The sequence below is a fragment of the Octodon degus genome, unplaced genomic scaffold, assembly GCF_000260255.1.
Source record: "Octodon degus isolate 3935 unplaced genomic scaffold, OctDeg1.0 scaffold00112, whole genome shotgun sequence".
Classification (NCBI taxonomy): domain Eukaryota; kingdom Metazoa; phylum Chordata; class Mammalia; order Rodentia; family Octodontidae; genus Octodon; species Octodon degus.
This window is the reverse complement of record NW_004524688.1, coordinates 6,221,853-6,245,376: the sequence shown is the minus strand read 5'-3', so window position 1 is coordinate 6,245,376 and position 23,524 is coordinate 6,221,853. Positions and strand designations below refer to the sequence as shown.

The following is a 23,524-nucleotide window of genomic DNA, read 5'->3' as shown; positions in this document are numbered from 1 at the left end:
ACACGGTCATGCTGTCCACTGCCAGGTTGCCCTCAGCTTCTATCCATCTATGTGGCTGGGGCTGAGGGGCTGCAACCTTGCAAAGCTGACAATATGAATCACTTGATCCTTTTCTGAGCAAGTCTGTCATCTGAAACAAGCTTTGGGCATACTGGAACCACCATGAGGAGGGAAGACATTGAACAGTTTGCAGACACAGCACTAATCCTATGGGTAGAGGGCTCTCCAGGTCACCCATTCTACAGGGTACTCTCCTTCCAGCACCAGGACTGGCCAGACACCTCCAGTTCACCCTGCTCCTGTCATGAGCAGATGCATGGTATGGCTGCCGGGCAAGACTTCTAATTTGCACCCCAGAGAAGGCAGTTTTGTTAATCTATTAGTAGACATTCTTGCCTGTGTCAGTTTTTATCCTAAACTACAAAAGCAACTTTAATCAAAGACTTGGAACTCCCACAGAAATTTGATTTTTCTGGTGCAGGGGCTCCAAAGCCTTCTTGTCCACACCCATGGGCCAACACATGCCTCTAGTGAATGAAAGAAACCAAACAACTATAAGGCTCTGATGCTGGCTCAATATCAAGTAACCCACCCTGACCCCAGGTGTGTAAGGGTGGGGCAGGGTCCTAGAGATTACTAGCCTTCCCCCATATGCACTTTGTAAGCAGCACAAAAGTCACTGCAGCTGGCTCCACCACAAAGCCCTAGAACTAGCAATGGCTATACTGTAGAATGGCCTTTCCACTAAGGAAGACTAAAGAACCACAAGGGTACTACCTCTGGGCAGATTTTACCATGGGCACCCTCCAGGACCTTGCTGTCCACACCACAGCCTCCATTAGGAGTCTGCTTAACCCAACAGCATCCTACTTGTTGGTACGTAGAGTCAGGCAGATAAGATATACATAGGCCACAGTCCTACCAGGTGTGCTTAGCTTTCACAACCTAGCAAACGCACACTGTAAAATCTGAGTCCTGTGTACAAGACCAGGTCTGGGATGTGGCAGCCACCTCTCACTCATGGCCTGGGCGGCTCTGATCCCACAGCACTGAGCTGGCAGTGGAACTTACAAACTTGAGCATGTTCCAGTCGAACACATAGTCGTAGGAGAAGCCCTGGCGATGGAACAGATTCCTAAAGAGCTGACGCAGGTAGGAGTAGTCAGGCTTGTCATCAAAGCGCAAGGAACGGCAGAAATTCAGGTACGTGGCAAATTCAGCTGTAAAACAACAAATTCCTCTGATGAACCATTACCGACTATGACACAGACTAGGGTGTATACTCCTGCATCTCCGTGTGGAAGGTATGAAACAAGAAATCTAAAACACCAAAATTCCACACTAAGGGGTTGGGGGGTGCAGCTCAGTGACAGAGAGCAATTGCCTAGCATACAAATAGCTCTAGGGTTCAAGCCCACAACAAAAGCATTACAAAACAATGCATGTGTGTGTGTGTGTGTGTGTGATCGTGAAATCGCAAAACACTGACATTACAAAGCAAATGGTTGTTTTAGTAGTGCTGAGGCTTGACTCAGGGCCGCTTTATCATTCAACTACAACCACAGCCCCATTTTTTAAAAATTTTGAGACAACGTTTCACTAAGTTGTCTAGGCTGTTTCAGCCTCCCAAGTCACTGGGATTATAGGCACGTGCCACCACACCCAGCACAATTTAATGTTCCCTAGAGTACTTGTCCCAGGGTCAGTCCAATAGCACAAAAGAATATTTTCTGGGTTATGGCTTTGGAGGCTACAGTCGGTTCACACAAAGGGCAGGTACAAAGACCAGCATTCTTTCCTTCCTAACTGGGCAGGAACCTCATAGGGTTCTGTCCTGCCTCATTCTCTCCTCTCCTGGGCTTCACTGAGCACCTCCACAGAGAAGTTCTCAGGAATGCGTCAGAGCAGAGGGCAGACTGTCCCCTCTATATACACTGGTGCTCTTGTCCTGCCACCCTTCTGTAGGTGGGTGAGTCCTCTCATGAAAAACCCAGGCTAAGTATCTCCACCCAATGGTCAGCTCACACAGGTGGGGGGGGCGGGCAGGGAGGGGACTCACAGGGATAGCCTTTGCACAGCACTTCAATGGGAGTGGACATTTTCTTCTCACTGATCCTCTCATACTTTTGCCTCTTGGTGGCAGCCTTCAGCCCCTGCCAGGGGAGAGAGCCCAGGTTGAAGTACATCAGCACGTACCCTAGAGACTCCAAGTCGTCCCTTCGAGATTGTTCTGGAAAGAAAAGGGAAACACATTAAGGATGGTATATGTGTGCACAGACAAAGACAAAAGATCCAGCAAACACAATGATGAAATAAACAGACTACTACTTTGCCAGCCATCCCTTCTATGGAGGAAATCCCCAAACACCCTGATCAGGCAACATCAACATCTCGGGTGACTGCTGGAGAAGCCTACCTCACCTGTCCTGCCACACCTGCCATAGCAGTCACTGAAGCCAGCCTGTCTGCCACAAAGGTGGGACAACAGCCTCCAGACCCACACAGGTCCAAGCATCATGCATGCTCACAACCCTAAGGCCACTGAGAGGCTGGCCTTCCCAAAAGCTAAGGGATAGACAGGCCCAAAGCCACCCCAGGTCAGCAACTACACACCCAAGGCTCACCGATTCCAAGGTGCGTGTTGATGGAGGCATACCGCGCTGTGCCTGTAAGGTTCTTATTCTCTCGATAGGGGATGTGCTGGTGGGTTCTTGCATCCCGGTACTTCTTGGCCAGCCCAAAGTCGATGATATAAACCAGGTTGCCCTTCTTCCCCAGCCCCATGAGGAAGTTATCTGGCTTCACATCTCGGTGGATGAAGTTCTTTGAATGAATGTATTCAATACGACTAATCTACAAAGAGAAAAGCAATGGCAAAAAATTCAATTCCAGAGCAACACTTGGTTTAACAAACCCCTGCTTCATCTGTGTGATGAGGCAGAGTTACAGAAACAATAACTGAGTAACTTGTCCCATCAGGACGAGTGTTTCAAGCACCTATGCTACTGGGCACTTAAGAGAGGAATGCTTACCATCTGGTCAGCAAGCAGCAGAACAGTTTTGAGACTGAACTTCCTTGAGCAGAAGTTGAAGAGATCTTCCAGGCTTGGGCCCAGGAGCTCCATTACCATGACGTTGTAGTCCCCTTCGGCTCCACACCATCTGATGGTGGGGATGCCCACTGGACAAGAAAAAAAACAAAGCAGTTCAGCCCAGGTACTCCATCAGCTCACTTCTACTCAGTGCAATGTGATGCAGGCAAGTGGAGCGGCATGGGACCACAGGGGTCAAATGACCCTAGCAAAGCCCTCATCAAGGACCCATAGCTGGAATTAAGTCACACACATTAACAGATAATCTGGAGCAGACTCTGATGAGGGTATCAAGCAAGTAGTAGTGGAAAGTGACAGGATCTGAGCTAATTTCACAACACAGAAAAGAGAAGGCATGTGGATGACATAGCAGCTCAGATATCTGGAACCAGGAGGGCCAGGCAAAGACTGTACTAGAGAGACCCAGGATGTAAAGCTGAAAATAGAAGAGAAAGCAGATACCATAGGAGAGAAACAAAAAACACTTTTCTTACTCTGACTTGTAACTCAGGTGCTATGACTTGTATCTAGACGCACCCAAAGCCTCATGCACTCACAGGTGGGGAGTTTCACAGATGGCTAGATTATGGTGTGCAAATGTGGACTAATAATGTTCTACTGAGATTAAGGGTGTAATTAATGAAAGCCCCACCCCATGTATGGGTGGCACCAATCAGATTATATCCTGGATGGATTATAAAGGAACAAAAAGGCAGTCTTCCGCCTGCCACGCTATGAACTGTTTTTCCTCTGTGGTGCCCTTTGCCATGCCACTCTGTTTTAGAAACAGCCAACTATGGACCTTTACAAACTATAAACCAAAATAAACCTTTTCTCCTTTAAACTTGTGGGCGCCAAGTATTTTGTTCCAGCAAGGAGAAAAGTAACCAGGCTTCAAACAGACTTTATCAGTGGTGGGAACGAGATAGGATAAATTTAAAAGAAAAGAATATATGAGCTAGAACCTCAAATGATGGAATAAATTTAAATATACCTTTGAGACAGCAGCTCTGAAAACACAAAACAATTCAACAACCCAACTTTTGAAAAACATAGGCAAAACACCAGGCACTTGACTAACAAAGTCATAAGAATAGGCCACAGTCACAAAAAGATGCTCTCAGCTGCTCAGACCACATGCTTGAAGATCAGCTCAAGAGTATTATGCACTGCAGCCTGCCTCAGGAGCCAAAACTCCAAAGCTATGTGAACAGAGGAGCTGCTTGCATCTACTCCGGGGATGCTGCCCTGGTGAGTTCCCATCCACCAGACCAGTGACGGCAAATCAACTGCAACACCAAAACCACTCACTTATCACAAGGTGCCAACACTGCAATTAAACCTGAATACAGTGGTTTAAGAAAAATAACTCACTCATTAACATCTTCTGTTTTAAAAGAAAACACACATAGCAAAGGTTCATCACCACTGCATTAGAGCCCTCCTCACAGGAGTTACATGCCTCTGGGACTAAGCTGGTCTCCATCCTTCCATGGTGAGACACTTCAGGCTTTTAGTTCAACCTTACACTGAGCTGTAAAGCTAACAGGGAAGTTCTCCCATTAAAAACTTGTATTATCTGATATGAGTATTTTGTATTTTACATGAGAATACATGAAACAAATACGTAAGTTGTAGAGCATAATGTAACGAAGACCTGGTGTCTGCAGTGGACACTCTGAACAGCAGCATGTGGCCCTGCTCTGCCTCTCCAGTTAACCATCACCCACCGAGACCCGTCCACCGTCTCTGCCTGGAGGACAGAGGTGCGTGCTGTAGTCCACGCTGTCCACAACCTAACCTGTCCTCTAGATGGCTTGGGTCTGCTTTGTAACAGCACTGCCAAGCACAGTCTCACACATGTCTAGGATGAGTATTCTTACACATGCAAGTCTTTTTTGTTTTCCTACTTCAGCTACATACTTCAAATAGTTTCTGAGTTGTAGAATACAAATTAGTTTCTTCATGATGTACCTTATTTTAAAGAGAAAAAAATTTCAAAACAAGATAATGGGAAAGTAACAAGGGTTAATATGTTGCATATTGTTATCCTTTAATTACTCATAGTACAAAATATTGGCATTTAAATATCCAAGCAGTATTAGCACAAACCTTTCTTTTCAACAGACAAAGAGAAATTAGTAATATAACTATATATATATATATATAGTTATATTTTTTTTTCACTTTTCCCTTCCTTTTTTCCATTCCCCCATCCTACTATCTCTTTTCTTCTGAAGTTTCTTCCCATTTTAGAATATCTATTGTACATTTTAAAATCTTATTTACTCCTTCAGCATCTTACACTAGGCAGACAATACAATCTTTACAAGTGTCTGGTTTATTTCACTTATGAGTATGGTCTCAAATTGCATCCATTTACCTAGAAAAGTCTCCAGTTTATCCTTCTTTATCAAAGCTATACTCCCACCAACAGTGGTAAAGGGTTCTTTTTCCCCACAGTCCCTCCAACATTTGTTACTGGTTGATTTCTTGATAACAGCCATTCTGGGAGTGTGAGATGGAATCTCAGTGTTGTTTTAATTTGTATCCCTCGATTAACCAGTGATGTTGAACATTTTTTCATGTTTATTTGCTGTTTGCATTTCTTCATCTGAGAAGTGTTGAGTATTCATCTCAGATGCCCATTTTGGGGTCTTTAAATTTGGAGGTCTGATTTAGTAATCCTTTTGTCTGAGGAAGAGTTGGCAAACATATTTTTCCACATTGTGGATGTCTTTTTCACTGTTGGTGGTTTCTCTTGCTGTGCAAAAGGTTTTTACTAAGATGAGATCCCAGTTGTTGATTCTTGTGACAGTTCCTGTGTGATAGGGGTATTAGAATACAAGTTATTCAGCTACAAAAGATATGTAAGACAAAGTCATGTGCTTTCCAAGATGGACAAAAAGACAAGGTGGCCTGCAGCAGAAGTTCTTGTTGCCACGAATAGGGCTGATCTCAGTCTACATTGCTCTGCATGTAAACTAAGGCCACATCTGTCTCATCTCTGAGATGCCTATGCGTGTTCTTTTGTTGATTTTTTTAAGAGTAGGAAACTTTATTGGAGAAAAGGAATGGAACACAGTAATAGGAACTAGGAATAGCTCCACAGAAACAGGAGAGGCTATCCTAAGTGATTTGTCCTCTTCTGCTAATTTTTTGTCAGGGTATCCTTTTCCTATTTACAGGAAATATAAATTCTGGGTACTGAAGGATGGATCATTTTACGATAGGAAAACATCTTCTTAGTAGCTTGTATTAAGAAATCCTTTCTGACCTTGGAGTCAGAAAGAAGACTATTTTCCTGTAAAAGTATAGAAGTCACTTTTACCTCCAACATAGTGTGACAGAGACCCAATCTACCCTCACACTTTCTGTTGTTAATTGCAAGTGTTAATAAACAGAGCCAGGATATCTCAGCAGTACAGCACCTGCCTGGCAAGTGTCAGGCCCTGAGTTTGATTACCAGCACAAAAAAACATAAACAAACACCGTGCAAAGCTGCTTGCAAGCCTTGACACTGGGGAAATCACACTGAGGGCCTTACTCATGTTAGACACACTGTCCTACCATGAGCTACATCCCCAGCTCCCTTAAGAAAATTTTTGGGGTAGTATTTGGGATTAAACCCAGGCCCTTCATACTGAGTGACACCCCCAGCCATCTTATTATTCTTTTTGATGTTTTTATTTTTGTTTTTTTCTGTTTTAGGACAGGTCTACAGGACCTCACTGCATAGATTGGACTTGTCATGATCCTCTGGTTTAAGCCTCCCAAGTGCTGAGATTACAGGCACGGGCCACCACGCCCAGTCTCAATTGCCATCTCAGTGCACCCTGGGCATTGGGCAGGGCTGGCACAGCAGGCCCGGGGATCAAACTCCTGGCCCCTGCCTAATTAATTTTTATTTTTATTAGTATATGCTTACAGTTTATAATGAGTATGTTCCTTGAGGGGAATTTTTACATGTGCATAACATGTCTTAATTCTTTTCATGTACCCCACCCATGTCCTTCCCCATTTGCAAAAGATCTTCCTATTTCCTGTCTTTTATTTTTCTGTTTAATTTTTTAATATGTCAAGTTTTTCATAAAAGAGAAACCATGAGATATTTAAACTGATATGTCTGGGCTGGTGAGATGGCTCAGTGGTCTAAAGCACCTACTTAGAACAAGCTAAGCTAAGCAAAGCACAGGGACCTCGGTTCAATCCCCCAGCACCACATACCAGCCAGCCCCGCCCCCTGGTGGGCTAACTGGCCACACACACACAAAATAAATAAACAAATAAATAAATAAAAAAAAATAAACTGGTATGTCTGATTTATTTCATTTAACATTATATCCTCAAATTATATCCATTTTCCTACAAATGACTCCAATTTCTTCTTCATAGTGAAACAGTACTCCATCACATGTATATACATATTTTCTTTATTCTTTCATCTGTTGATGGACCTACAGACCACTTCTCAGATTGACTGACTGATTAATTGATTTTTGTGGAGCTGGGGATTGAACTCAGGCCCTTGCGCTTATTCTACTGAGCTATCTCCCGGCCCACTTTCAGATTTAGCTGTTAAGAGTTGTGCTGCTCTAAACACAGATATACAAGTATCACTGGACATCTTTTTTTTTTTAACAACTTATAAGTAGCAGTGTGCTGGTGAACATTTAACAATGGTCTCTTCAAAATATCTGTGTGTTGGGCTGGTGAGATGGCTCAGTGGTCTAAAGCACCTACTTAGAACAAGCTAAGCTAAGCAAAGCACAGGGACCACGGTTCAATCCCCCAGCATCACATGCCAGCCAGCCCTGCCCCCTGGTGGGCTGAGCTGGCCACACACACACTAAATAAATAAATAAATATTTTAAAAAAATTCGTTTAAAAAAAATATTTGTGTGTATACATATATTTTAAAAAGTACTGATATAGGAGCTGGGTGTGGTGTCACATTCCTGTAATTCCAGCATGCAGGAAGCTGAGGCAGGAGGATTAACACAAATCTGAGTCCAGTTTGGAAAAAGTGGTGAGCTTAAGTCCAGCCCAAATTTCATTGCAACACTCCATCTCAAGAAAAAACATTTTTTTAACTGACATAAAGGATGTATATCACAAAATAAATAAATTACAAATAATCATATTTATTTATGAGACAAGGTCTTGCTAGGCGGTTCAGGCCAGCCTTGAGCTCACTTTGTAGCCCAGACTTATCTTGAACTCGAAATGATCCTCCTGCCTCAGCTTCCCAAGTGCTGGGATTACAGATGTGTACTACCACGCCCAGCCCTTAGAGAATTCGTAATAAAATATATAATGCTCTTTATGTTAAATCCTGTGTAAAGAACCAAATCCCATAAAATATTTGCCGTGAGTTTCAGCAGACCCTTGTATCCTCAGCTGTGCCATGTTTGCATCTGATAAAAAGATGTAGTTTCAGCATGAATTCTATCTTCCTTAAAGTCGGGAAGTAAGATGAAATTGAAATGGAAGATGTGTGCTCGAACGCATCATGGATGTCCACGATTTGAATAGCATCTTTGAGTTAGTGGAGGTTTTAGTAAGCCTCTCATTTTTTTTTTTTTTAATTTATTTATTTATTTTGTATGTGGCCAGCTCAGCCCACCATGGGGCGGGGCTGGCTGGCATGTGGTGCTGGGGGATTGAACCGTGGTCCCTGTGCTTTGCTTAAGCTTAGCTTGTTCTAAGTGGGTGCTTTAGACCACTGAGCCATCTCACCAGCCCAAGCCTCTCATTTTTTGAGACAGGGTTTTGCTAATTTGCCCAAAGCTGGGCTCAAAGGGCAATCCTCCTGCCTCAGCCTACTTAAGTAGCTCAGATCATAGGTATCCCATCACAATGCTCAGCTCTGGAATGATGGTTTCTAACGCACAGGACCTTAGGCTGAGGACAGTGATGTTTGAGAGCTAAACCCCTCCTAGTGCCCCGGCTCATGCCTGGGTGGCATCACAAACACATGAACCAAAGAGACTAATGTAATTTTACTTCATTCTAGAACACAACCAAGGAAGGAGCTGAGCAATACAAACCCAACAAACAAGAGCATAAAATTCTCAATACCTGGTATCCAGTGGTTATAAGGCATTCAAAGAAACTGATTTCAATGAGAAATCAATCAATCAATCACAAAAAAACAAAAAACAAAAAAAAACCAAAAAAAACAAACCTGACCCAGATGTCAGAATGGAAGAGAAGGGTATTAAAAATTTTAATAGCCAGGTGTGGTGGTGCATGCTGAGGCAGGAAAACCACTGTGAGATCAAGGCCAGCCTGGGCTCCATAATAAGTTCAAGGCCAGTCTGAACTACAAAGTGAGACCCTGTCTCAAAACAAAAACATTAAAAAATTATAAAAGCATAAATGCATCCAACATCATCAAAGGTAAAGGAATGGGAGATACAAAAAAAGAAAAAAGGGGGACAAACAAGCAAATGAACCCACAGTCTCAGCTCTGTGCAGCACAAAGCCATGAAGGAAATCACTAGCATAGCACAGCCAGTTGCCCCTGCCTATGGCTCCAACAGCACCAAAGGGTGCAATGAAGAGGGAACACAGCCAGGCAGTCTGGACTTGCAGCACGGCACAAGTGACACTTGGAGCAACAGCTCTCAGCCGCCATCTTCCCAACAGAGGGTTTTTTCCACATATACAAGCGGAACTACACTCACCAGCTCCCCCACACCAGTGTGTCACAATCTATTCCTGCCATCACACCTTTGGAAGCCTCAACTGTCCAAACATACCTAAAAGATGTGTCTCTGAACTTGGCCTATACCCCTAACAGGGCCTGCATTTTGGGGGCACCTCTGTCTTTCCAGTTACCTTTCAGAAATTCCTGGTCCAGCCCCGGGACTAGCTACTTCTCAAAGCAGCCAGGGGCATACTCTACCTGACATTTCAGAATGTCACAACTGAAGGGCAATAGGCACCCAGCAGGCTGCCTGACAAACTGCAGCACAGTGCAAATAGCACAGCCGGGCCTGAGCCCTGTTCCACACCGAATGAACTCCTGTCCAGCCAGGGCCAAAAGTTTCATCAGACCTATCCCAGGTTCTTACAGGAGTGTTTTTCTTCCTATTCCCCACAGGCACCCCAGCTTGCCAGTCTTCAAAGTTGGTGCTCCTTAACATGTTTAAGCTGTAGGTTTTAAGTCACTCCCAGAAATCCTACCTTATCTCATTCTATTCTATTCTGTTGGAAACTTATCTCATTCTATTCCGTTGGAAACTTAAAAGTTAGGCACATACTCCCTACTGTCCCCAAAAGCTCTTCCTTCTGAATGCCACCAGCGTGCAGGCACTGGGAGGCACCTCTCTCTCCAAGAGGAACCTGTCTGGGCTCCTCTAGGATGTTATTTGCTGCATGTTAGGAGAAATGTTGCTTCTAGCAATAACACATTAAAGCACAGGTTAGCTTTCATTGAGGGAAGACTTTAAAAATCAAACCAAGAGCTTCCTTTTCCCACTGAATGAGGGCTAAGGACAGCAGTGCAGAGCAGAAAGGACTCCTGACAGAAGGCTCTGCACTAAGTGGGGACTCAGCATCCTTCAGACACCAAAGAAGGACTCTGTGCTCAGCCAGCCCTCCGTGTTGCTGTATCTCATGACTCTAAAATTCCCAAGTCAAATGCCCTCTTGCTCCATCAGCCAAGCTATCTTACATACCAGAGAATTCTGAAAGAGAAACTCTGGTTCCATATCTGGTCCCTTAACTGGCTTCCAAGGCCCCGAGGTACGATTTCACAGAATTGCAACCGTAATTTTGCTAGAAGGGGTCACAGAAGTCACCACATTCAAAAGTATTGCTTTATCTAAGAGAAAACTGCACTAAAGAGGTGTCTGAAGGGACTACCACAAGGCTGTAAGCAAAATAATTAGAAAGGCCCCACAGGGAGACACACAGCATCACATTGGTAGGATATACTGTCATCAATAGCTGTTGCTTACTTCGCAATTTACACAAACTCTGGATTTCCTTTTCCTTTATGTACTTAGTATAGGGTCTACAGGGTCTCACTACACAGATTTGACTCATAGAGATCCTCCTGTTTTCAGCCTCCCAAGAGCTGGGATGACAGGTGCACGCCACCATGCCCAGTTTCATTCACTGTCTTCCTGGGGGTGGGCCTGGCATGGCACAATGGGGATCAAACCCCAGCTCCTGCACCTGTTTAAGCAGGCATTTTAGTCCACTGAGCTATCTGGCCGGCCCCAAACCCTAGATTTCAAAGACACTATTAACTGAATAAGCTAACTAGTATTTGTACAGAAAGTCTAAAACCACGTTTTTGTTGAACAAAGTCTTCTGTATCTAAGCCAGTCTCTGAATTAAAGCCACAACTGATCATAGGTGTGGGCCAATATCTCCCCCTCTTCCCCAAGATAAAACTATATTCTACGACTTGTGACACATTTCAACAGATACAGGACATACCTCCTCCCTGCATCATTTTGTAGATTTTGCTCTCGATGTGGAGCTGAGGGTGTTTGGTCTTGACACATTCAAGCTTGATGGCAACTTCTTCTCCTGCAGCAATATCCGTGCCTTGGCAAAGAACAAAGACCACAAACAATTATCTGGTATGGATCACACAGCACAGCGTGACAGGTCATTGCAGAAATAATAAATACTGCCTGAGTTTTCTAAGATGGACCAAATATTAGATGTTCTCTCTACTTTGAGATAATACCATCGGGTGACAATCTGTTGAAACTCATCCCATTTGAACACTATAGGAAAATACATGATATCCCACCATCCGCTTCTATCTGTACCTACTTCAATTAGTTACAGGGCCTGTCTCTTCTGGTCTGAACCTTTCTTTCAGCCCTGCAGCTGGTCGTGGCAGTCATGCACCAAAGGAATACCGAGAGAGTTCCAGGGCGTTCTCCATGCTGTCTTGATAGGCCTTCAGGATATGCTCGAGTTTCCCTCTCCAAGGAGGGCTGAGTTTTCATCACTCCCTGCCCAGCCTCAGCCCAGCCAGGCACAGCAGCCACCAGTCACAATTCTCAACAGCTAGGCAGTATGTTCAGTATCCACACAGCCTTCAGAGCCACCTCAGCTAAAAGACTACAAAGACCCTCATCCAGCCCCAAGGGGGATGCCCTTTTCCCTGCCAGAGGACACTAGATGAGAGAAGAGTGGTCTCACTTCCCAAGCTCCAGTGGCATCACCTGTAACACACACTGGGGACATCCTTGTTACCTTGCGGCTAATAATGACCACCCTGTAAGTCTGGAGGCAAGATTACACAAAAATCCATAGTTTTTTATGTGAAAATGTCATATTTCTACTTTTCTCAGAAAAGACCTACAGACCCAATCCTCTTCTCTGGGATCATACAATATCTAGGTTCCTGAGTCCTTGTCTGCCCCAAACTCTGCCTGGACCCACCTCACTTCACCACAGGATGTATCCAAACCTCTGACAATAGAATCTAAGTCTCACACTGTTAGGACTTGTATCTAGATGTCTCCCTAAAGCTGCATGTGGTCACAGGTGGGGCTCTTTCAGAGGTAGCTGAAGTCACTGTCGGTGTGATGTTAAGTACAGATGCTAGGATTAAGGGTGAGTGATTAGTAAATCTGTCCACTGATTGGTTTGGTACCATCCTAATCCCAGTAGCCTAAATAAAATATAAAAGGAGCAGAAAAAACTTCTGAAGTCCCTCACTTGCTTGGCTTTCTGCCCTCCATGACAATTTTTCCTCTGTGGTGCCTGTCTGCTACGCCACCCAGCCTTGGAGCCAGCTGATTACAAACTGAAAGCTCTATAAACTATGAGCGAAATAAACCTTGCCTCCCATAACTTGTTGGGTATTTCGTCTGAGTATTGAGGTAAGTGACTAACACATACATTTAGCCCTCTTTCCTCTCACCAGAGTCCTTCTAAGAGAAAACACTTTCATCCTTCCCAACAGTATGGTTATTTGACAAGGAATTAACACAGGCTCTCACTGCCGGACAGACTACAGTGGGGGAGGGGGAGGCTGGGCTGGCTAGCCAGTCCTCGGCAACTCAGTTCCTTGTCAAGTGAGATGGGGGACATAGGGAATGTTTGCCATCCATCTCACCGGGAGCTGAGTTCACAGTTACACAGCACTTTGAGTCCCAGGTAAAAGGCTGAATAAGGCCAAGCAAGCACCAGGACAGCCAGACCTCTGCTACCATGCAAGGAACACTCCACAGAGGTGGACCTTTCAGCCTACTGAGACAGATGCACCATACACACTACACTCAGCACGCCTGGGTCCAGAGCCCATTGCCAGTACTGCAGATCTGTAGGAATAACTGCATCTTAGCACTGCAGGTGACCATTTAAGAACTCTGACTCTTAAGGAGACAAAGAGACAGAGACAGAGACGGAGACAGAGAGGAAAGAGAATACATCTTTTCCTTCTTGCCTATGATTGGGATAGTCTAGCCAATTATAAGAGAAATGACTTCATCTAAAATGTACTGTGCAGATGAAAAATGACCTCTAAGTTCTTCTAAGGACCTGGACTCTGAGCTGAACTTGCCAGCAGAGAGGGACAGTGACTCATCTTACTGGTTACATCAGCAAATCCCAGCACCCCAAAGCAATACCACCCCTGGGGACAATACCACCAGGTCCACAGTGACAGTACAGCCTCAGGCCATTGAGGCTACTGGACCAAGATCTTCAGGATGGCTAAAGACGTCTCTAGCCACACTGTGGCTGATAAAGTTCATGTGGGACAGTCACCTCAGAAATACTGATGGCCTTGGGGAGAAATGACCACTGGTAACTCTGCAACACAGCATGAATTATAGTCTATCATGAGGAAAAGGCTATATATTACTATGAAACACAGCCAGCATTCCTGCAGGGCCACTGATGAGACCAGCTGCAGAGGATCAGCTAGACACTGGCTCTGCACATACGTGAAGACAGCAAACACTCTGGGTCTCCTCCAGGACTTTAGCACCCTCTGGGTAGAAGGACTCATCAGCATAACTTCAAGTTCTATGCATCCCACTGTCTCCAGTGTCCTGTAGTCCTACCTCCTTCCTGGACTAGCAGCACTCCCCAAACCCCATTAGCAATGCTATTCAAAATCTAGTCCTTGTACTGCCACTACTATACATAAGGAGTAAATACAGGTCCAAAAATTCTGATGGTTTTACAAAAGCTGTGGTCTGCAACAGATTAAAACTCAAAAACAGGTTCTTAGCTGGGCATGGTAGTTCATGCCTGTAATCCCAGCACTAGGGAAGCAGAGACAGGAGGATCACCTCTAGGCTACATAACCAAGTTCAAGGCTAGCCTGTATTACATAGTTGAGACCCTGTCTCAAAAATAAAAATAGGTTCTTTACTTATTAAATCTGAGAACTACTAGGAGACACAAGTACTTCTATGAAAAATTCCATAAAGCTCTAGGTTCCTGATTCAGAACAAGTCAAAACCAGGTGACAGAAGTTTATTCAGGTTTTTGGGCTATACTAAGGTCACTTACCACACCTGACCTTCAATTATTTTGTGCAGCTCAACAATTCTGGTCTAAAAACAAAACAAAACAAAACAAAAACAATTCTGGTCTAAGGGCTCACTTACTAGGCACAGATGTCAGTTTGTGTTAGACAGAGGGTAATGCTAGTCCTAGGAAGCCAAAATGATAGCCCTCAAACTAAGCAGACAAAAGCAGTGGTGAATTACATGACCCTAACACAGAGCATTACTTTGTTCTGAGACAGGAAGGGGACTCTGAATTACTAAGCTGGAAACTAGTTATTCCCATTAAGGACTGTCAACACAGAAACAGGGAGCTGCCTTAGACAGCAGGGCAAAGTTTATATTTGATCTTTGTGGAGTAGTGTCATGCCTTTCCATTAAAAATATGTAAGTGGGCTGAGGACACAGCTCAGTAATAGTGTGCTTGCCTAGCATTGGCCAGGCTGGGGGTTCAATCCCTAGCACAAAGAAAAATAAAAGTGGGTGGGAGGAACACTCAAGCAAGACCCAACCCCAAGGTAAAGGACAGTGGATCTGGAAGTTGTGGTAAAAGGAAGCACATCCTCTGCTCTCCCAGCTGGCCAACATTCAGGGAGTTCTATGGTGTGCTGGACACCCTGCAAGGGATTTCCAGAAAAATCAGGGGAATAAGGAAAAACATTAACAAATCAGAAATGAAGAGCCTAAGGCTTGGTACCCCAGACACTTGAGCACAACGTGAAGCTCAAGTGCACTGTCCATCCACGTAGGGGTGGACAGACAAAGCTCTGAGAAGCTGATAGTCACGAGTGAAGAGGAAATGCCTATAGCAAGCAAGAAGAAACTGGTCTCCACTCAATCCCACTGCTTGCTTCCAGAAGACAAAAAGATGAGAGCAGAGCCTAAACCCACACTCTGCCATCCTGGCAATTTGTAGCTACTCTGCACACTGGCCAACAGAGCAGTGCTCCACTTACACCACCACCACCGGCAACCCGACTTCAGCCTGACCCATCCAAACAGCTCTTCCTCCCTCAGATTACCTTATCACACTGGTGGGACACAGATCAAGAGCACTGGCAGTGTTTTCAAATGTTACCAAGTTTATAAGTGGCACACTGCCAGCAAAAGCAAAGGACTTCTGGTTTCCACTACCTCAAGAATCATATCTCCCAAGAGCAATCAATGGGCTGACACAGGAAAAGGCACAGAGCTGAGAGGCTGCCTTACACCTACCTGCAATACATCCAGATCCTACTCGATGTACTTTCCATAGGTATCTGGATCTGGTGCCTTCCAGCCTGGCCCTGAAGAACCTTCAGCATCTGGCTGCTTAGAATGAGGACTGACATTGGACTTTTTAGGCCCAAATCCAGTACACGTAATTTTTCAAACCCAGAAATTCCAGAAATAGCCCCATAATGCTGTATTTATTGAGACACTGAAGGGGCAATTTGGGGAAAGATACGAAGGAAAATCTGGTAGGGCACCCCACTGTGGCCATTCCTGTCAGGACAGCAGGCTCCAGGAAGAGAGCCTAATACCAGCTGTGGCCCTCTCAGGCCATGAGGTGGCACCAATGAATGGAAGGGCACTCTTCCCTTTCTCCCAGTTTCAAATACCTGGAAAAACAGTAAAGTCCCAGGTGGAAATCCAAACCCTCCCAAGTGCCAGACTCAAAACAAAACTACAGTGGAGTACTTCTGAGAATTATCGAAGTGGCAAAAAGTTTCAGTTTACCCTCTCAGTAGAAATACATAAGACAGGTTTTGAGAGAGGATCCAAATGCTCAACTCAGGCCTAACTAATGGCAGAGAATTTGAGTGTATTTGAGTCAGCCTGTTCCAGGGTCTTCAAATCACTGCTCTTTGACCCTGGACTACAACCTTCCCCGGACCTGCCTTTCCAGCCTGTCTTGAGCAAGGTGACACAGCCATTTTAGGGTTCAATTCCTTAGTGCGTGGCTTGAAAGGGTAGCAACATGGGCTAAAAGCCAAGGCCAATGGAAAAAGACTGCTGATCCCCAACCCTGTGGAACTAAGTAGAAGCATATGCCAACAAACAGGGCATCTAGGCGCTTCAACCCCAGAACCTCAGAGCCACAGCAATCCCATTTTAGAACAGACCTTTCAAGAGTTTAGTCAACTGATCAAGTGCCCATAATGTGTGTGGCAAGAGGTAGGGGCCCAAAGGACTCAACCCTGAATAAGCAGCACCCCCACAAAGCCTGCAACCTCTATGAGAAGTGCTCATACTTCTGAACAACGTGTGGTGACCATCCCACAACTGGTGTCAGGATCAACCTCCACAAAGCACAAAGATGTTTGGCAAGGTTTCAGAGAACTAAAATTTTCTAAACACCTACTTTTTGATACTTGTGAAAGGGTGGCTTATGGAGTAACTCTTTAGTGTAGTACCAAGATCCTAAGGTTTTAACTTTTGCCCAAACCTATTGTTCTATAAATAAGCCAAATGGCTTTCATCTATCCAGCACTCTGACTCCCAAAACACTGCCGAGAAGGCATCTGGCTGACTACTTGGTTATAAATATTTAAAAAGTGAAACCTCTCCCAAGCATATTTTACTCAGCAAACAATTATAGCAGAAGTGCAGGTTCAAATCCATCACAGAGCATGTGATGGGGTTATCCTGTGGGTTAACCAGTCACCAAAAAGTACTGAAGAGCTACTCCTTGGAGTAGGTTAATCCAAACTTTGTCAGACCTCCAGGCTTTGGGAGGGGGTAGGGAGCTAGGTCCTAGGCATCTCAGGACTCCTGACCCTCCCTGACAGGTGTGGCAGCCAAACAAAGGCTGAGGCTAGGTCATTCCACCGCAGGATGTGTTTAACCCTAAACTTAGGCCAGTCTCTGCATACACAGCGCTGCCAGGCTGCAAGTTCCAAGGAATAACTTACGCTACGTGTACAATTAAATTTACGTTAAAATTCCCAACTAAATGGCTTAAAAATCAGCCCTTTATTACACTGTGTATCCTGTCAGTACAAATCAAATACAACTCAGGACATTTTAACCCTAAGTATTTTTCAAATCTACCTTTAACATTTTAATACCACAGCTCCAGAGTCCTTCCCACTTCCCATGCTTCCAATTTTGCCACCAACTTAACACTGACTTTGTCTGCATTCATCTAAATTTAATTCTTGTTTGTACTCAGTACCAAGTATTCAATTCAGATGCTCAAAACATACTCAATGACAACTTCAAGGCCAAGGGGCTCTGGACAGACAGACCAGGGCCAGCCAGTTTCTAGCTCAAAAGGGAACACTTTCAGTCTCTCTGGCCCCTCTAGGGGGTCAGCTAACTAGAGCTGCCATTGTCGGAAAGGACAAGAGCAGCCAAGCACAGGGAGCCCTCAGGACACAGCCCAGCGTTTCCGTTTCTGACCAGGACACTCCCCACCTTCACACAGCATTCGAGTTGTTTTGACATTTTCCCCCACGTGTGTTAAGACGCAGGGTCAGCGGGGGTGGAGAGGTGGGGGGGAGGGGGCAGGTACTGCCAGACCCGTGGAGGGCAGCATGGCCTTTGTTTACCGCGGTGACCTCCGGCGGGGGAGGAAGCCGCCGCCCGGCCCCGAGGCCAGGCCCTCCCCTCCCCCAGGCCCGCAGCCCCCAGGCCACTGCCCCTCTCCAACGGGCCCACTGCTCCTCCACCCCGGGTCCTCCTCCCGCCAGGACCGCTGCCCCACTACACCGAAACCATCTCCGGGGCCCTGGACCCCCCAGCCCCCGCTGCGCTTCCAGAGCGACCGTTGCCCGCAGCCCGGGCTCCAAGGCCCCGAGCGTGGCCCCGCAACTCCCCCACCACGGAGCCCTCCTGGCCTCACCAAGATAGATGTCTCCGAAGGAGCCGCTACCGATCTTGCGGCCCAGCCGGTATCTGTTCCCGACCCTTAGCTCCATGGCGGCGCACCGCTTGCTGCTGCCCGCCCGGCCGCTTCCTGGGTCTGCGCTCCGGGAGGCGGCGCCGCTTCAGCCGCGACTGCGGGTCCGATCCGGCTCCGCCCCCCTCACGGCCCGGCTTTCACCATCGCTTTCAGACCGTCCCGCTGCTCCCAGCGCCTCAATACGGGACGGATGGGACAGTCCGAGCGCCGCCGCCGCTGCTCCGGCCCCTGCCGACCCCGCTTGCCCTCTCCCCGCCGCGGATGGACTCGGATCTTCCGGGCCTAAATCCCCTTTCTGCTGTCTAAAGGAGCCGCCGCCATCGCGCTGTGACGTCACTTCCCCTAGCAACCCGACAGGGCGGGGCCGCGGGGCTAGGAGGCAGGACCTGGCGCTCCGGCCCCTTTCAAGCAGGCGCTTGCGCACCAGTCCAGTCATTGGGAGCGGAGCCCCAGCTGTTCCTAGCCTGAGACCTCCGGCCATCTGGCCCCTTCTTGTGTCCCACTGGTCATGCGGGGGCTTCGTATCTGCCACCGCAGTGGTCGGTCAAGCCTGCCGTTCCTCTCATATACCTGGGAAAGGCGCCTGGAGGCGGTGCCCTATACAAGAAGAGAGGGACCTCCCCTGCCCTGCAGCTGCCGGTTCCAAGCACGAAGCTGCAGCCGTCTGCAGCCTGAAGCCTTCTCACGGGACTGTGTTAAAGGCAGGGAATGCAGAGGGTGAGGCCTGGACGCTGCCTTCGTCCAAAGCATCGGGCTGAAGACCGTCTCCATGTTATCTAGTCGCTGTTGGAGGTGTGCTTTCATCCTCGCCAAGAAAACAAGCATGAAGTTCAGTCTGTGGGCCAACTGAAAGCCGAGGAGCCTTCCGGAAACGGCCACGAGGCAGGTACCATGGAACCAAGAGGGATACCTTTCTCAGGCCTCCCCACCCATGCAAGGAAGAAGTAACCATTGCAGTGCAGAGCATCATTTGGACATCAAGGTTGCATTTGCACCTCTCACAAGGCAGTGTGAGACTTGGGACTAGCTTCTGGGCTTGTGGCGCAGGAAGGCAGGCGAGCAAAGAGGCCTGTGAGTGCCCTATTGGGCACTGAAGACTGGGCTCCACTTGAAGTGTTATCACCTTCTCCCCAGCCACAGCCCTTGTCCCAGACAGCTGGCCCTCAGACTGGGGAGACAGGCAGCAGTTCCTGCGTGCTGGACCTTACAAGAACCAAAGGGGGACTTTGCCAAACTAGTTAAAATAACCTTGTTGACAGAATTCTCTCAGAGCTTTTTTGTTAATGAACATTGCCAGGCTCCACTGCCAGACAGGAACCTGAGGAGGTGTGATACCCACTCCCTGGAAATAGCTGGACATTGCAATCTCTTCCTTAGCAGCTACTAATCTTGGGCTAGTTCCCAGCTCTGAGAACCTCCCTCAGGCCCAGCGTCTACTACCTGTCTTCCCTGCCTGTTCTCTTAATAGGGCAAGAAAGCCAGCCAACAGAGACCGAAGTCCTTGCTTCTGTCTCTCCATGGCCATAGGAGGCAGCACCTTGAAGAGGCCTAGAAAGAATCAGTGCTGCTATCCCTCTCTCCCAGTACTGGGGATTCAACCCAGAAAATACTGAGCTCCTAATTGCTCACAGGGTCTAACTAAATTGTCAAGGCTGGCTTTGAACTTGCCACACTCCTTCCTCAGCCTCTTGAGTACCTGGGGTGCAGGGCGTAGTATTGCCCATCTGTAATCCCAGCACTTAGAAGGCCAAGGTAGGAGGTTGCCTGGACTACACATCAAACAACAACAACAACAAAAACTGAGTAGCTGGCATTATGGAGGTGCCTACCTAGTGCTGCCTTTTTTGAGGGCCACTCACTCATCAGGGGCCTGAACTGGGATTCTCAGCCCCATTATCCCAGCACCATGCTGCAGGGTTTTTTTGCCCCAGAGCCATAGCAGTCCCTTTAGTGTCCTCAGTTTTCCCTTTGTGAAGCACACTTTCGGTCCCAAGGCTTATAGAGGTTGTGCTTATGACAGGTGCTCCTCACTTCTGTCATCTGCAGTGAGGTGTGGAACCCTCCCTGCTCATTTGCCACTCTCTGCCTCTATTCTGCTCACTAGCAGCCCAATGGAGGTATCCACTCAGGCCTTTCTGGCACAGTGATTATGCCAAGTAAAGGTCCGTGCAGGTGCCAGCAGATGTGACAGCTCTGCTGGGCACAGCCTTATGAACCTCTCAGTTCACACTGACCCCAAGCGACCCCACCTCTGCACCTGATGCATTACTGGCTTTGTGAATGACTCACATGGACAGATCCTCAGGGCAAGGCAGGTCCTGAGGCCAAGCCGTACCCAAGCAAGATGGTAAGACCCAGGCACTGCCTTCAGAGCTGTCTCACCTCCAGGCATGGACCTACAGGCTTGGGCCACCCCTCCCTCAAGACTCACCCAGAACTCCCTGGGTGTGTTCTGGGTGGGGCAAGGGCAGGAGGACCCTCTAATTTTAACCCCAAAGTACACTGGAAACCAAGTATCTTAACACCACTATTGCTGGGGCTGGTCAGGGAGGCCTTCCAGGCTGTCCCTGTCTCTTCTTGGCAGGATGTAGTGATAGAGGTTGTTCATGATCATCTTACTTTTCTTGTTGCTGAGACAAAATACCCAACACCCAAAGTGAGAGGGGGGAAGGTTTATTTAGCTCACAGTTTGCAGAGGTTTCAGGCCATAATTGGTAATGGTACATGGTAGAGGAACAAAAGTTCATGGTAGAGGAAGACAGCAAAAGCAACAAGCTAGAGAGCAAGATAAGCCTCTGTCTGTCTCTTACATTGTATCCAGTCTATGGGGATTGAGGAGCTACCAATCCAATCAGTGAACTGATTCAGCAGTTACCCACCCTTAATCCTAGCATTGAGCTACCAATCACACTAGCTTCAGCCACTTCTGAAAAAGCCCCATCTAAACTGCATGAGGCTTTGGGGGAACATCTAGACTCAAACCATGACAAGGATCCTTCTGTGCACAGCTTCACTTCCAGTTCTACAGGCTCCTTCCAATCACCTGATGCTTTATGATTATAATGTCCTTAATTCAGATTCCTGCCCATGTCAGGGATCAGATCCTATTCCAGATGACAATTGGGAAAATGGACGCCCAGCCTGGCCAGCATTCATGCTCGTTAGAGACGCAGACTGCAAGAGAAGCAAACTTCTGGGCATAGTAGCACACACCTGTAATCATAGCATTTGAGAGGGTGAGGCAGGAGGATCTCTCAAGTTCCAGCTCATCTTATACAACTCAGTGACTTTAGCAAGATCCTGTCTCAAAAAACAACAAAAAAGAGTTGAGGTTCTAGTTCAGTGTGAAGGCTGTAGGTTAAATTCCCAAGTACCACATACATACACATAAAGAAGTGCAAGTCAAGTGTTCTGCAAATTCAGAGGTGTAAACCATGCTTGCAGTCATTTTCACATCTTATCACCCCAACACAAAGCCGGCATTCAATAGCCAGCACCTCTCCCTGATCAGTGAAGGAAACAGTGGTCCCCTCCTCACTGGTGTGGCTGAGGCCTCAGAGCCTTGTGCTTCCTGACACACACACCCACGGCCCCCTGTGGGAACAGTACTGCTGACGCTAGGGGTTCCTTGAGCTTTATGCTTGGGATCTAAAACTCCCCCTGCAGGCTTACTATCCTGATTTCTGATGCGCTTTGGGGAAATGACTGGGTCTCAAAGCCTCAGACTTCATCGAATACATGAGTCCATCTCTGAATGGGCTGTTAGGATGTGGGGCCCAGCTGGAAGAAGTGAATTACTGGGATCTGCCTTTGCAGTGCATATCTTGTTACTGACCGGGTCCCTGTGGAACTCCTGCTCTGCTTCCTTGCTGCCATGAGCCGGGCAGCTTTCCTCTCCCATGTCCCCTGCCATGGTGCCTGCCTCACCTCAGGCCTAGAAGCAACACAGCCAGGAAACAAGAGCTGAAACCTCTAAACCATGATTCCCAAATAAACCCTGCTGACTACAAGTTCTCAGATATTTTGTCCCAGCAATGGAAACCCAACATATACGAATCATCACCGTGACACACAGAACTGGCCTAGAGAAATCAAACATTTAAATGTCTAGATTTTTTCAGGGCAGCTCCAATTTCAGATATTGTGTAAGACTGGATAAAATGCAGTATATCTATCTGTACAATGGAATGTTTCAGTCTTAAGGAAAGAAATTCTGGCACAGGCCACAATACAGATGAACCTTGAGAACATTTTGCTGAGATAAGACAGTCACAGAAGGGTACATCGTGTGAGCTCCATTCATGGAATGGTCCCTGGAATGGCTAGATTCGCAGGCACAGGAAGCAGAATGGGAGTTGCCAGAGGCTGAGGGATGGGGATGGGGAGTGCAGAGTTTCAGCTTGATAAGATGAAAGAATTATGGTAACCATGATGTCGATGGACACACAATATTATGCTTATCTCTAGGGGTGGGATTTTGAAGGGAGCTGTTTGTTTTGCAGTGCTTAGGGAGGAACTCAGGGGTTCACTCATGCTAAGCGAGTACTCTACCACTAAGCAACACATCCAGCCCTGGTTGCACGTAATGAATGAAAGTAGTGCCATTAAATAATACATTTAAAACAGGTAAGGTGAAAAAAGTGGCTGAGGTGATAAACTGTGCTACCATTCGTGGAAGGAGGGAAAGAGAGAAGGGGTATAGAGGAGAGGGGAAGCCATGCCAACAGCTCTCCATGCCGAGACACAGACCCAGGACTGCAGTGGTGACCACTCTCTGTCCCAAGGAGACCATCTCTGTACTGTCAGCACTGCACGTATTACTTCACCATCTTATTGTTGCCTTGGCAGCCCTTCGTAGCTCTGATGGCCCCAGCCTGCCTTCCTTCCTTCCTTTCTTCCTTTCTCTCTCTCTCTCTCTCTCTCTCTCTCTCTCTCTCTCTCTCTCTCTTTCTCTCTGCAGGACCAGGGATTGAACTCAGGCGCTTTCTAGGCAAGCACTTATTCTACTGAGCCATCTCCCAGGCCCCACCCCACCGTCTTTCTTTGCT

At 46.8% G+C, this 23,524-nt stretch overlaps 1 protein-coding gene across 3 annotated transcripts in view; it reads right to left on the bottom strand.

The window, feature by feature from the left end:
- Positions 1-18,820, bottom strand: part of Csnk1d (casein kinase 1 delta) — a 29,974-nt gene extending 11,154 nt beyond the window's left edge. For 2 of the 3 annotated variants that reach the window (XM_004639458.2, XM_004639457.3), the window contains exons 1-6: positions 18,417-18,819; positions 11,547-11,657; positions 3,033-3,181; positions 2,625-2,853; positions 2,060-2,230; positions 1,072-1,220 (exon numbers count right to left, since the gene is read on the bottom strand). In XM_004639458.2, coding sequence (XP_004639515.1) covers positions 1,072-1,220; positions 2,060-2,230; positions 2,625-2,853; positions 3,033-3,181; positions 11,547-11,657; positions 18,417-18,492 — 885 coding nt within the window. In that variant the 5' untranslated portion in view covers positions 18,493-18,819. Of the gene's footprint in view, positions 1-1,071; positions 1,221-2,059; positions 2,231-2,624; positions 2,854-3,032; positions 3,182-11,546; positions 11,658-18,416 lie in introns of all 3 variants that reach the window. The other variant, XM_023699293.1, reaches the window with a different exon arrangement.
- Between the last annotated feature and the right edge of the window lie 4,704 nt (positions 18,821-23,524).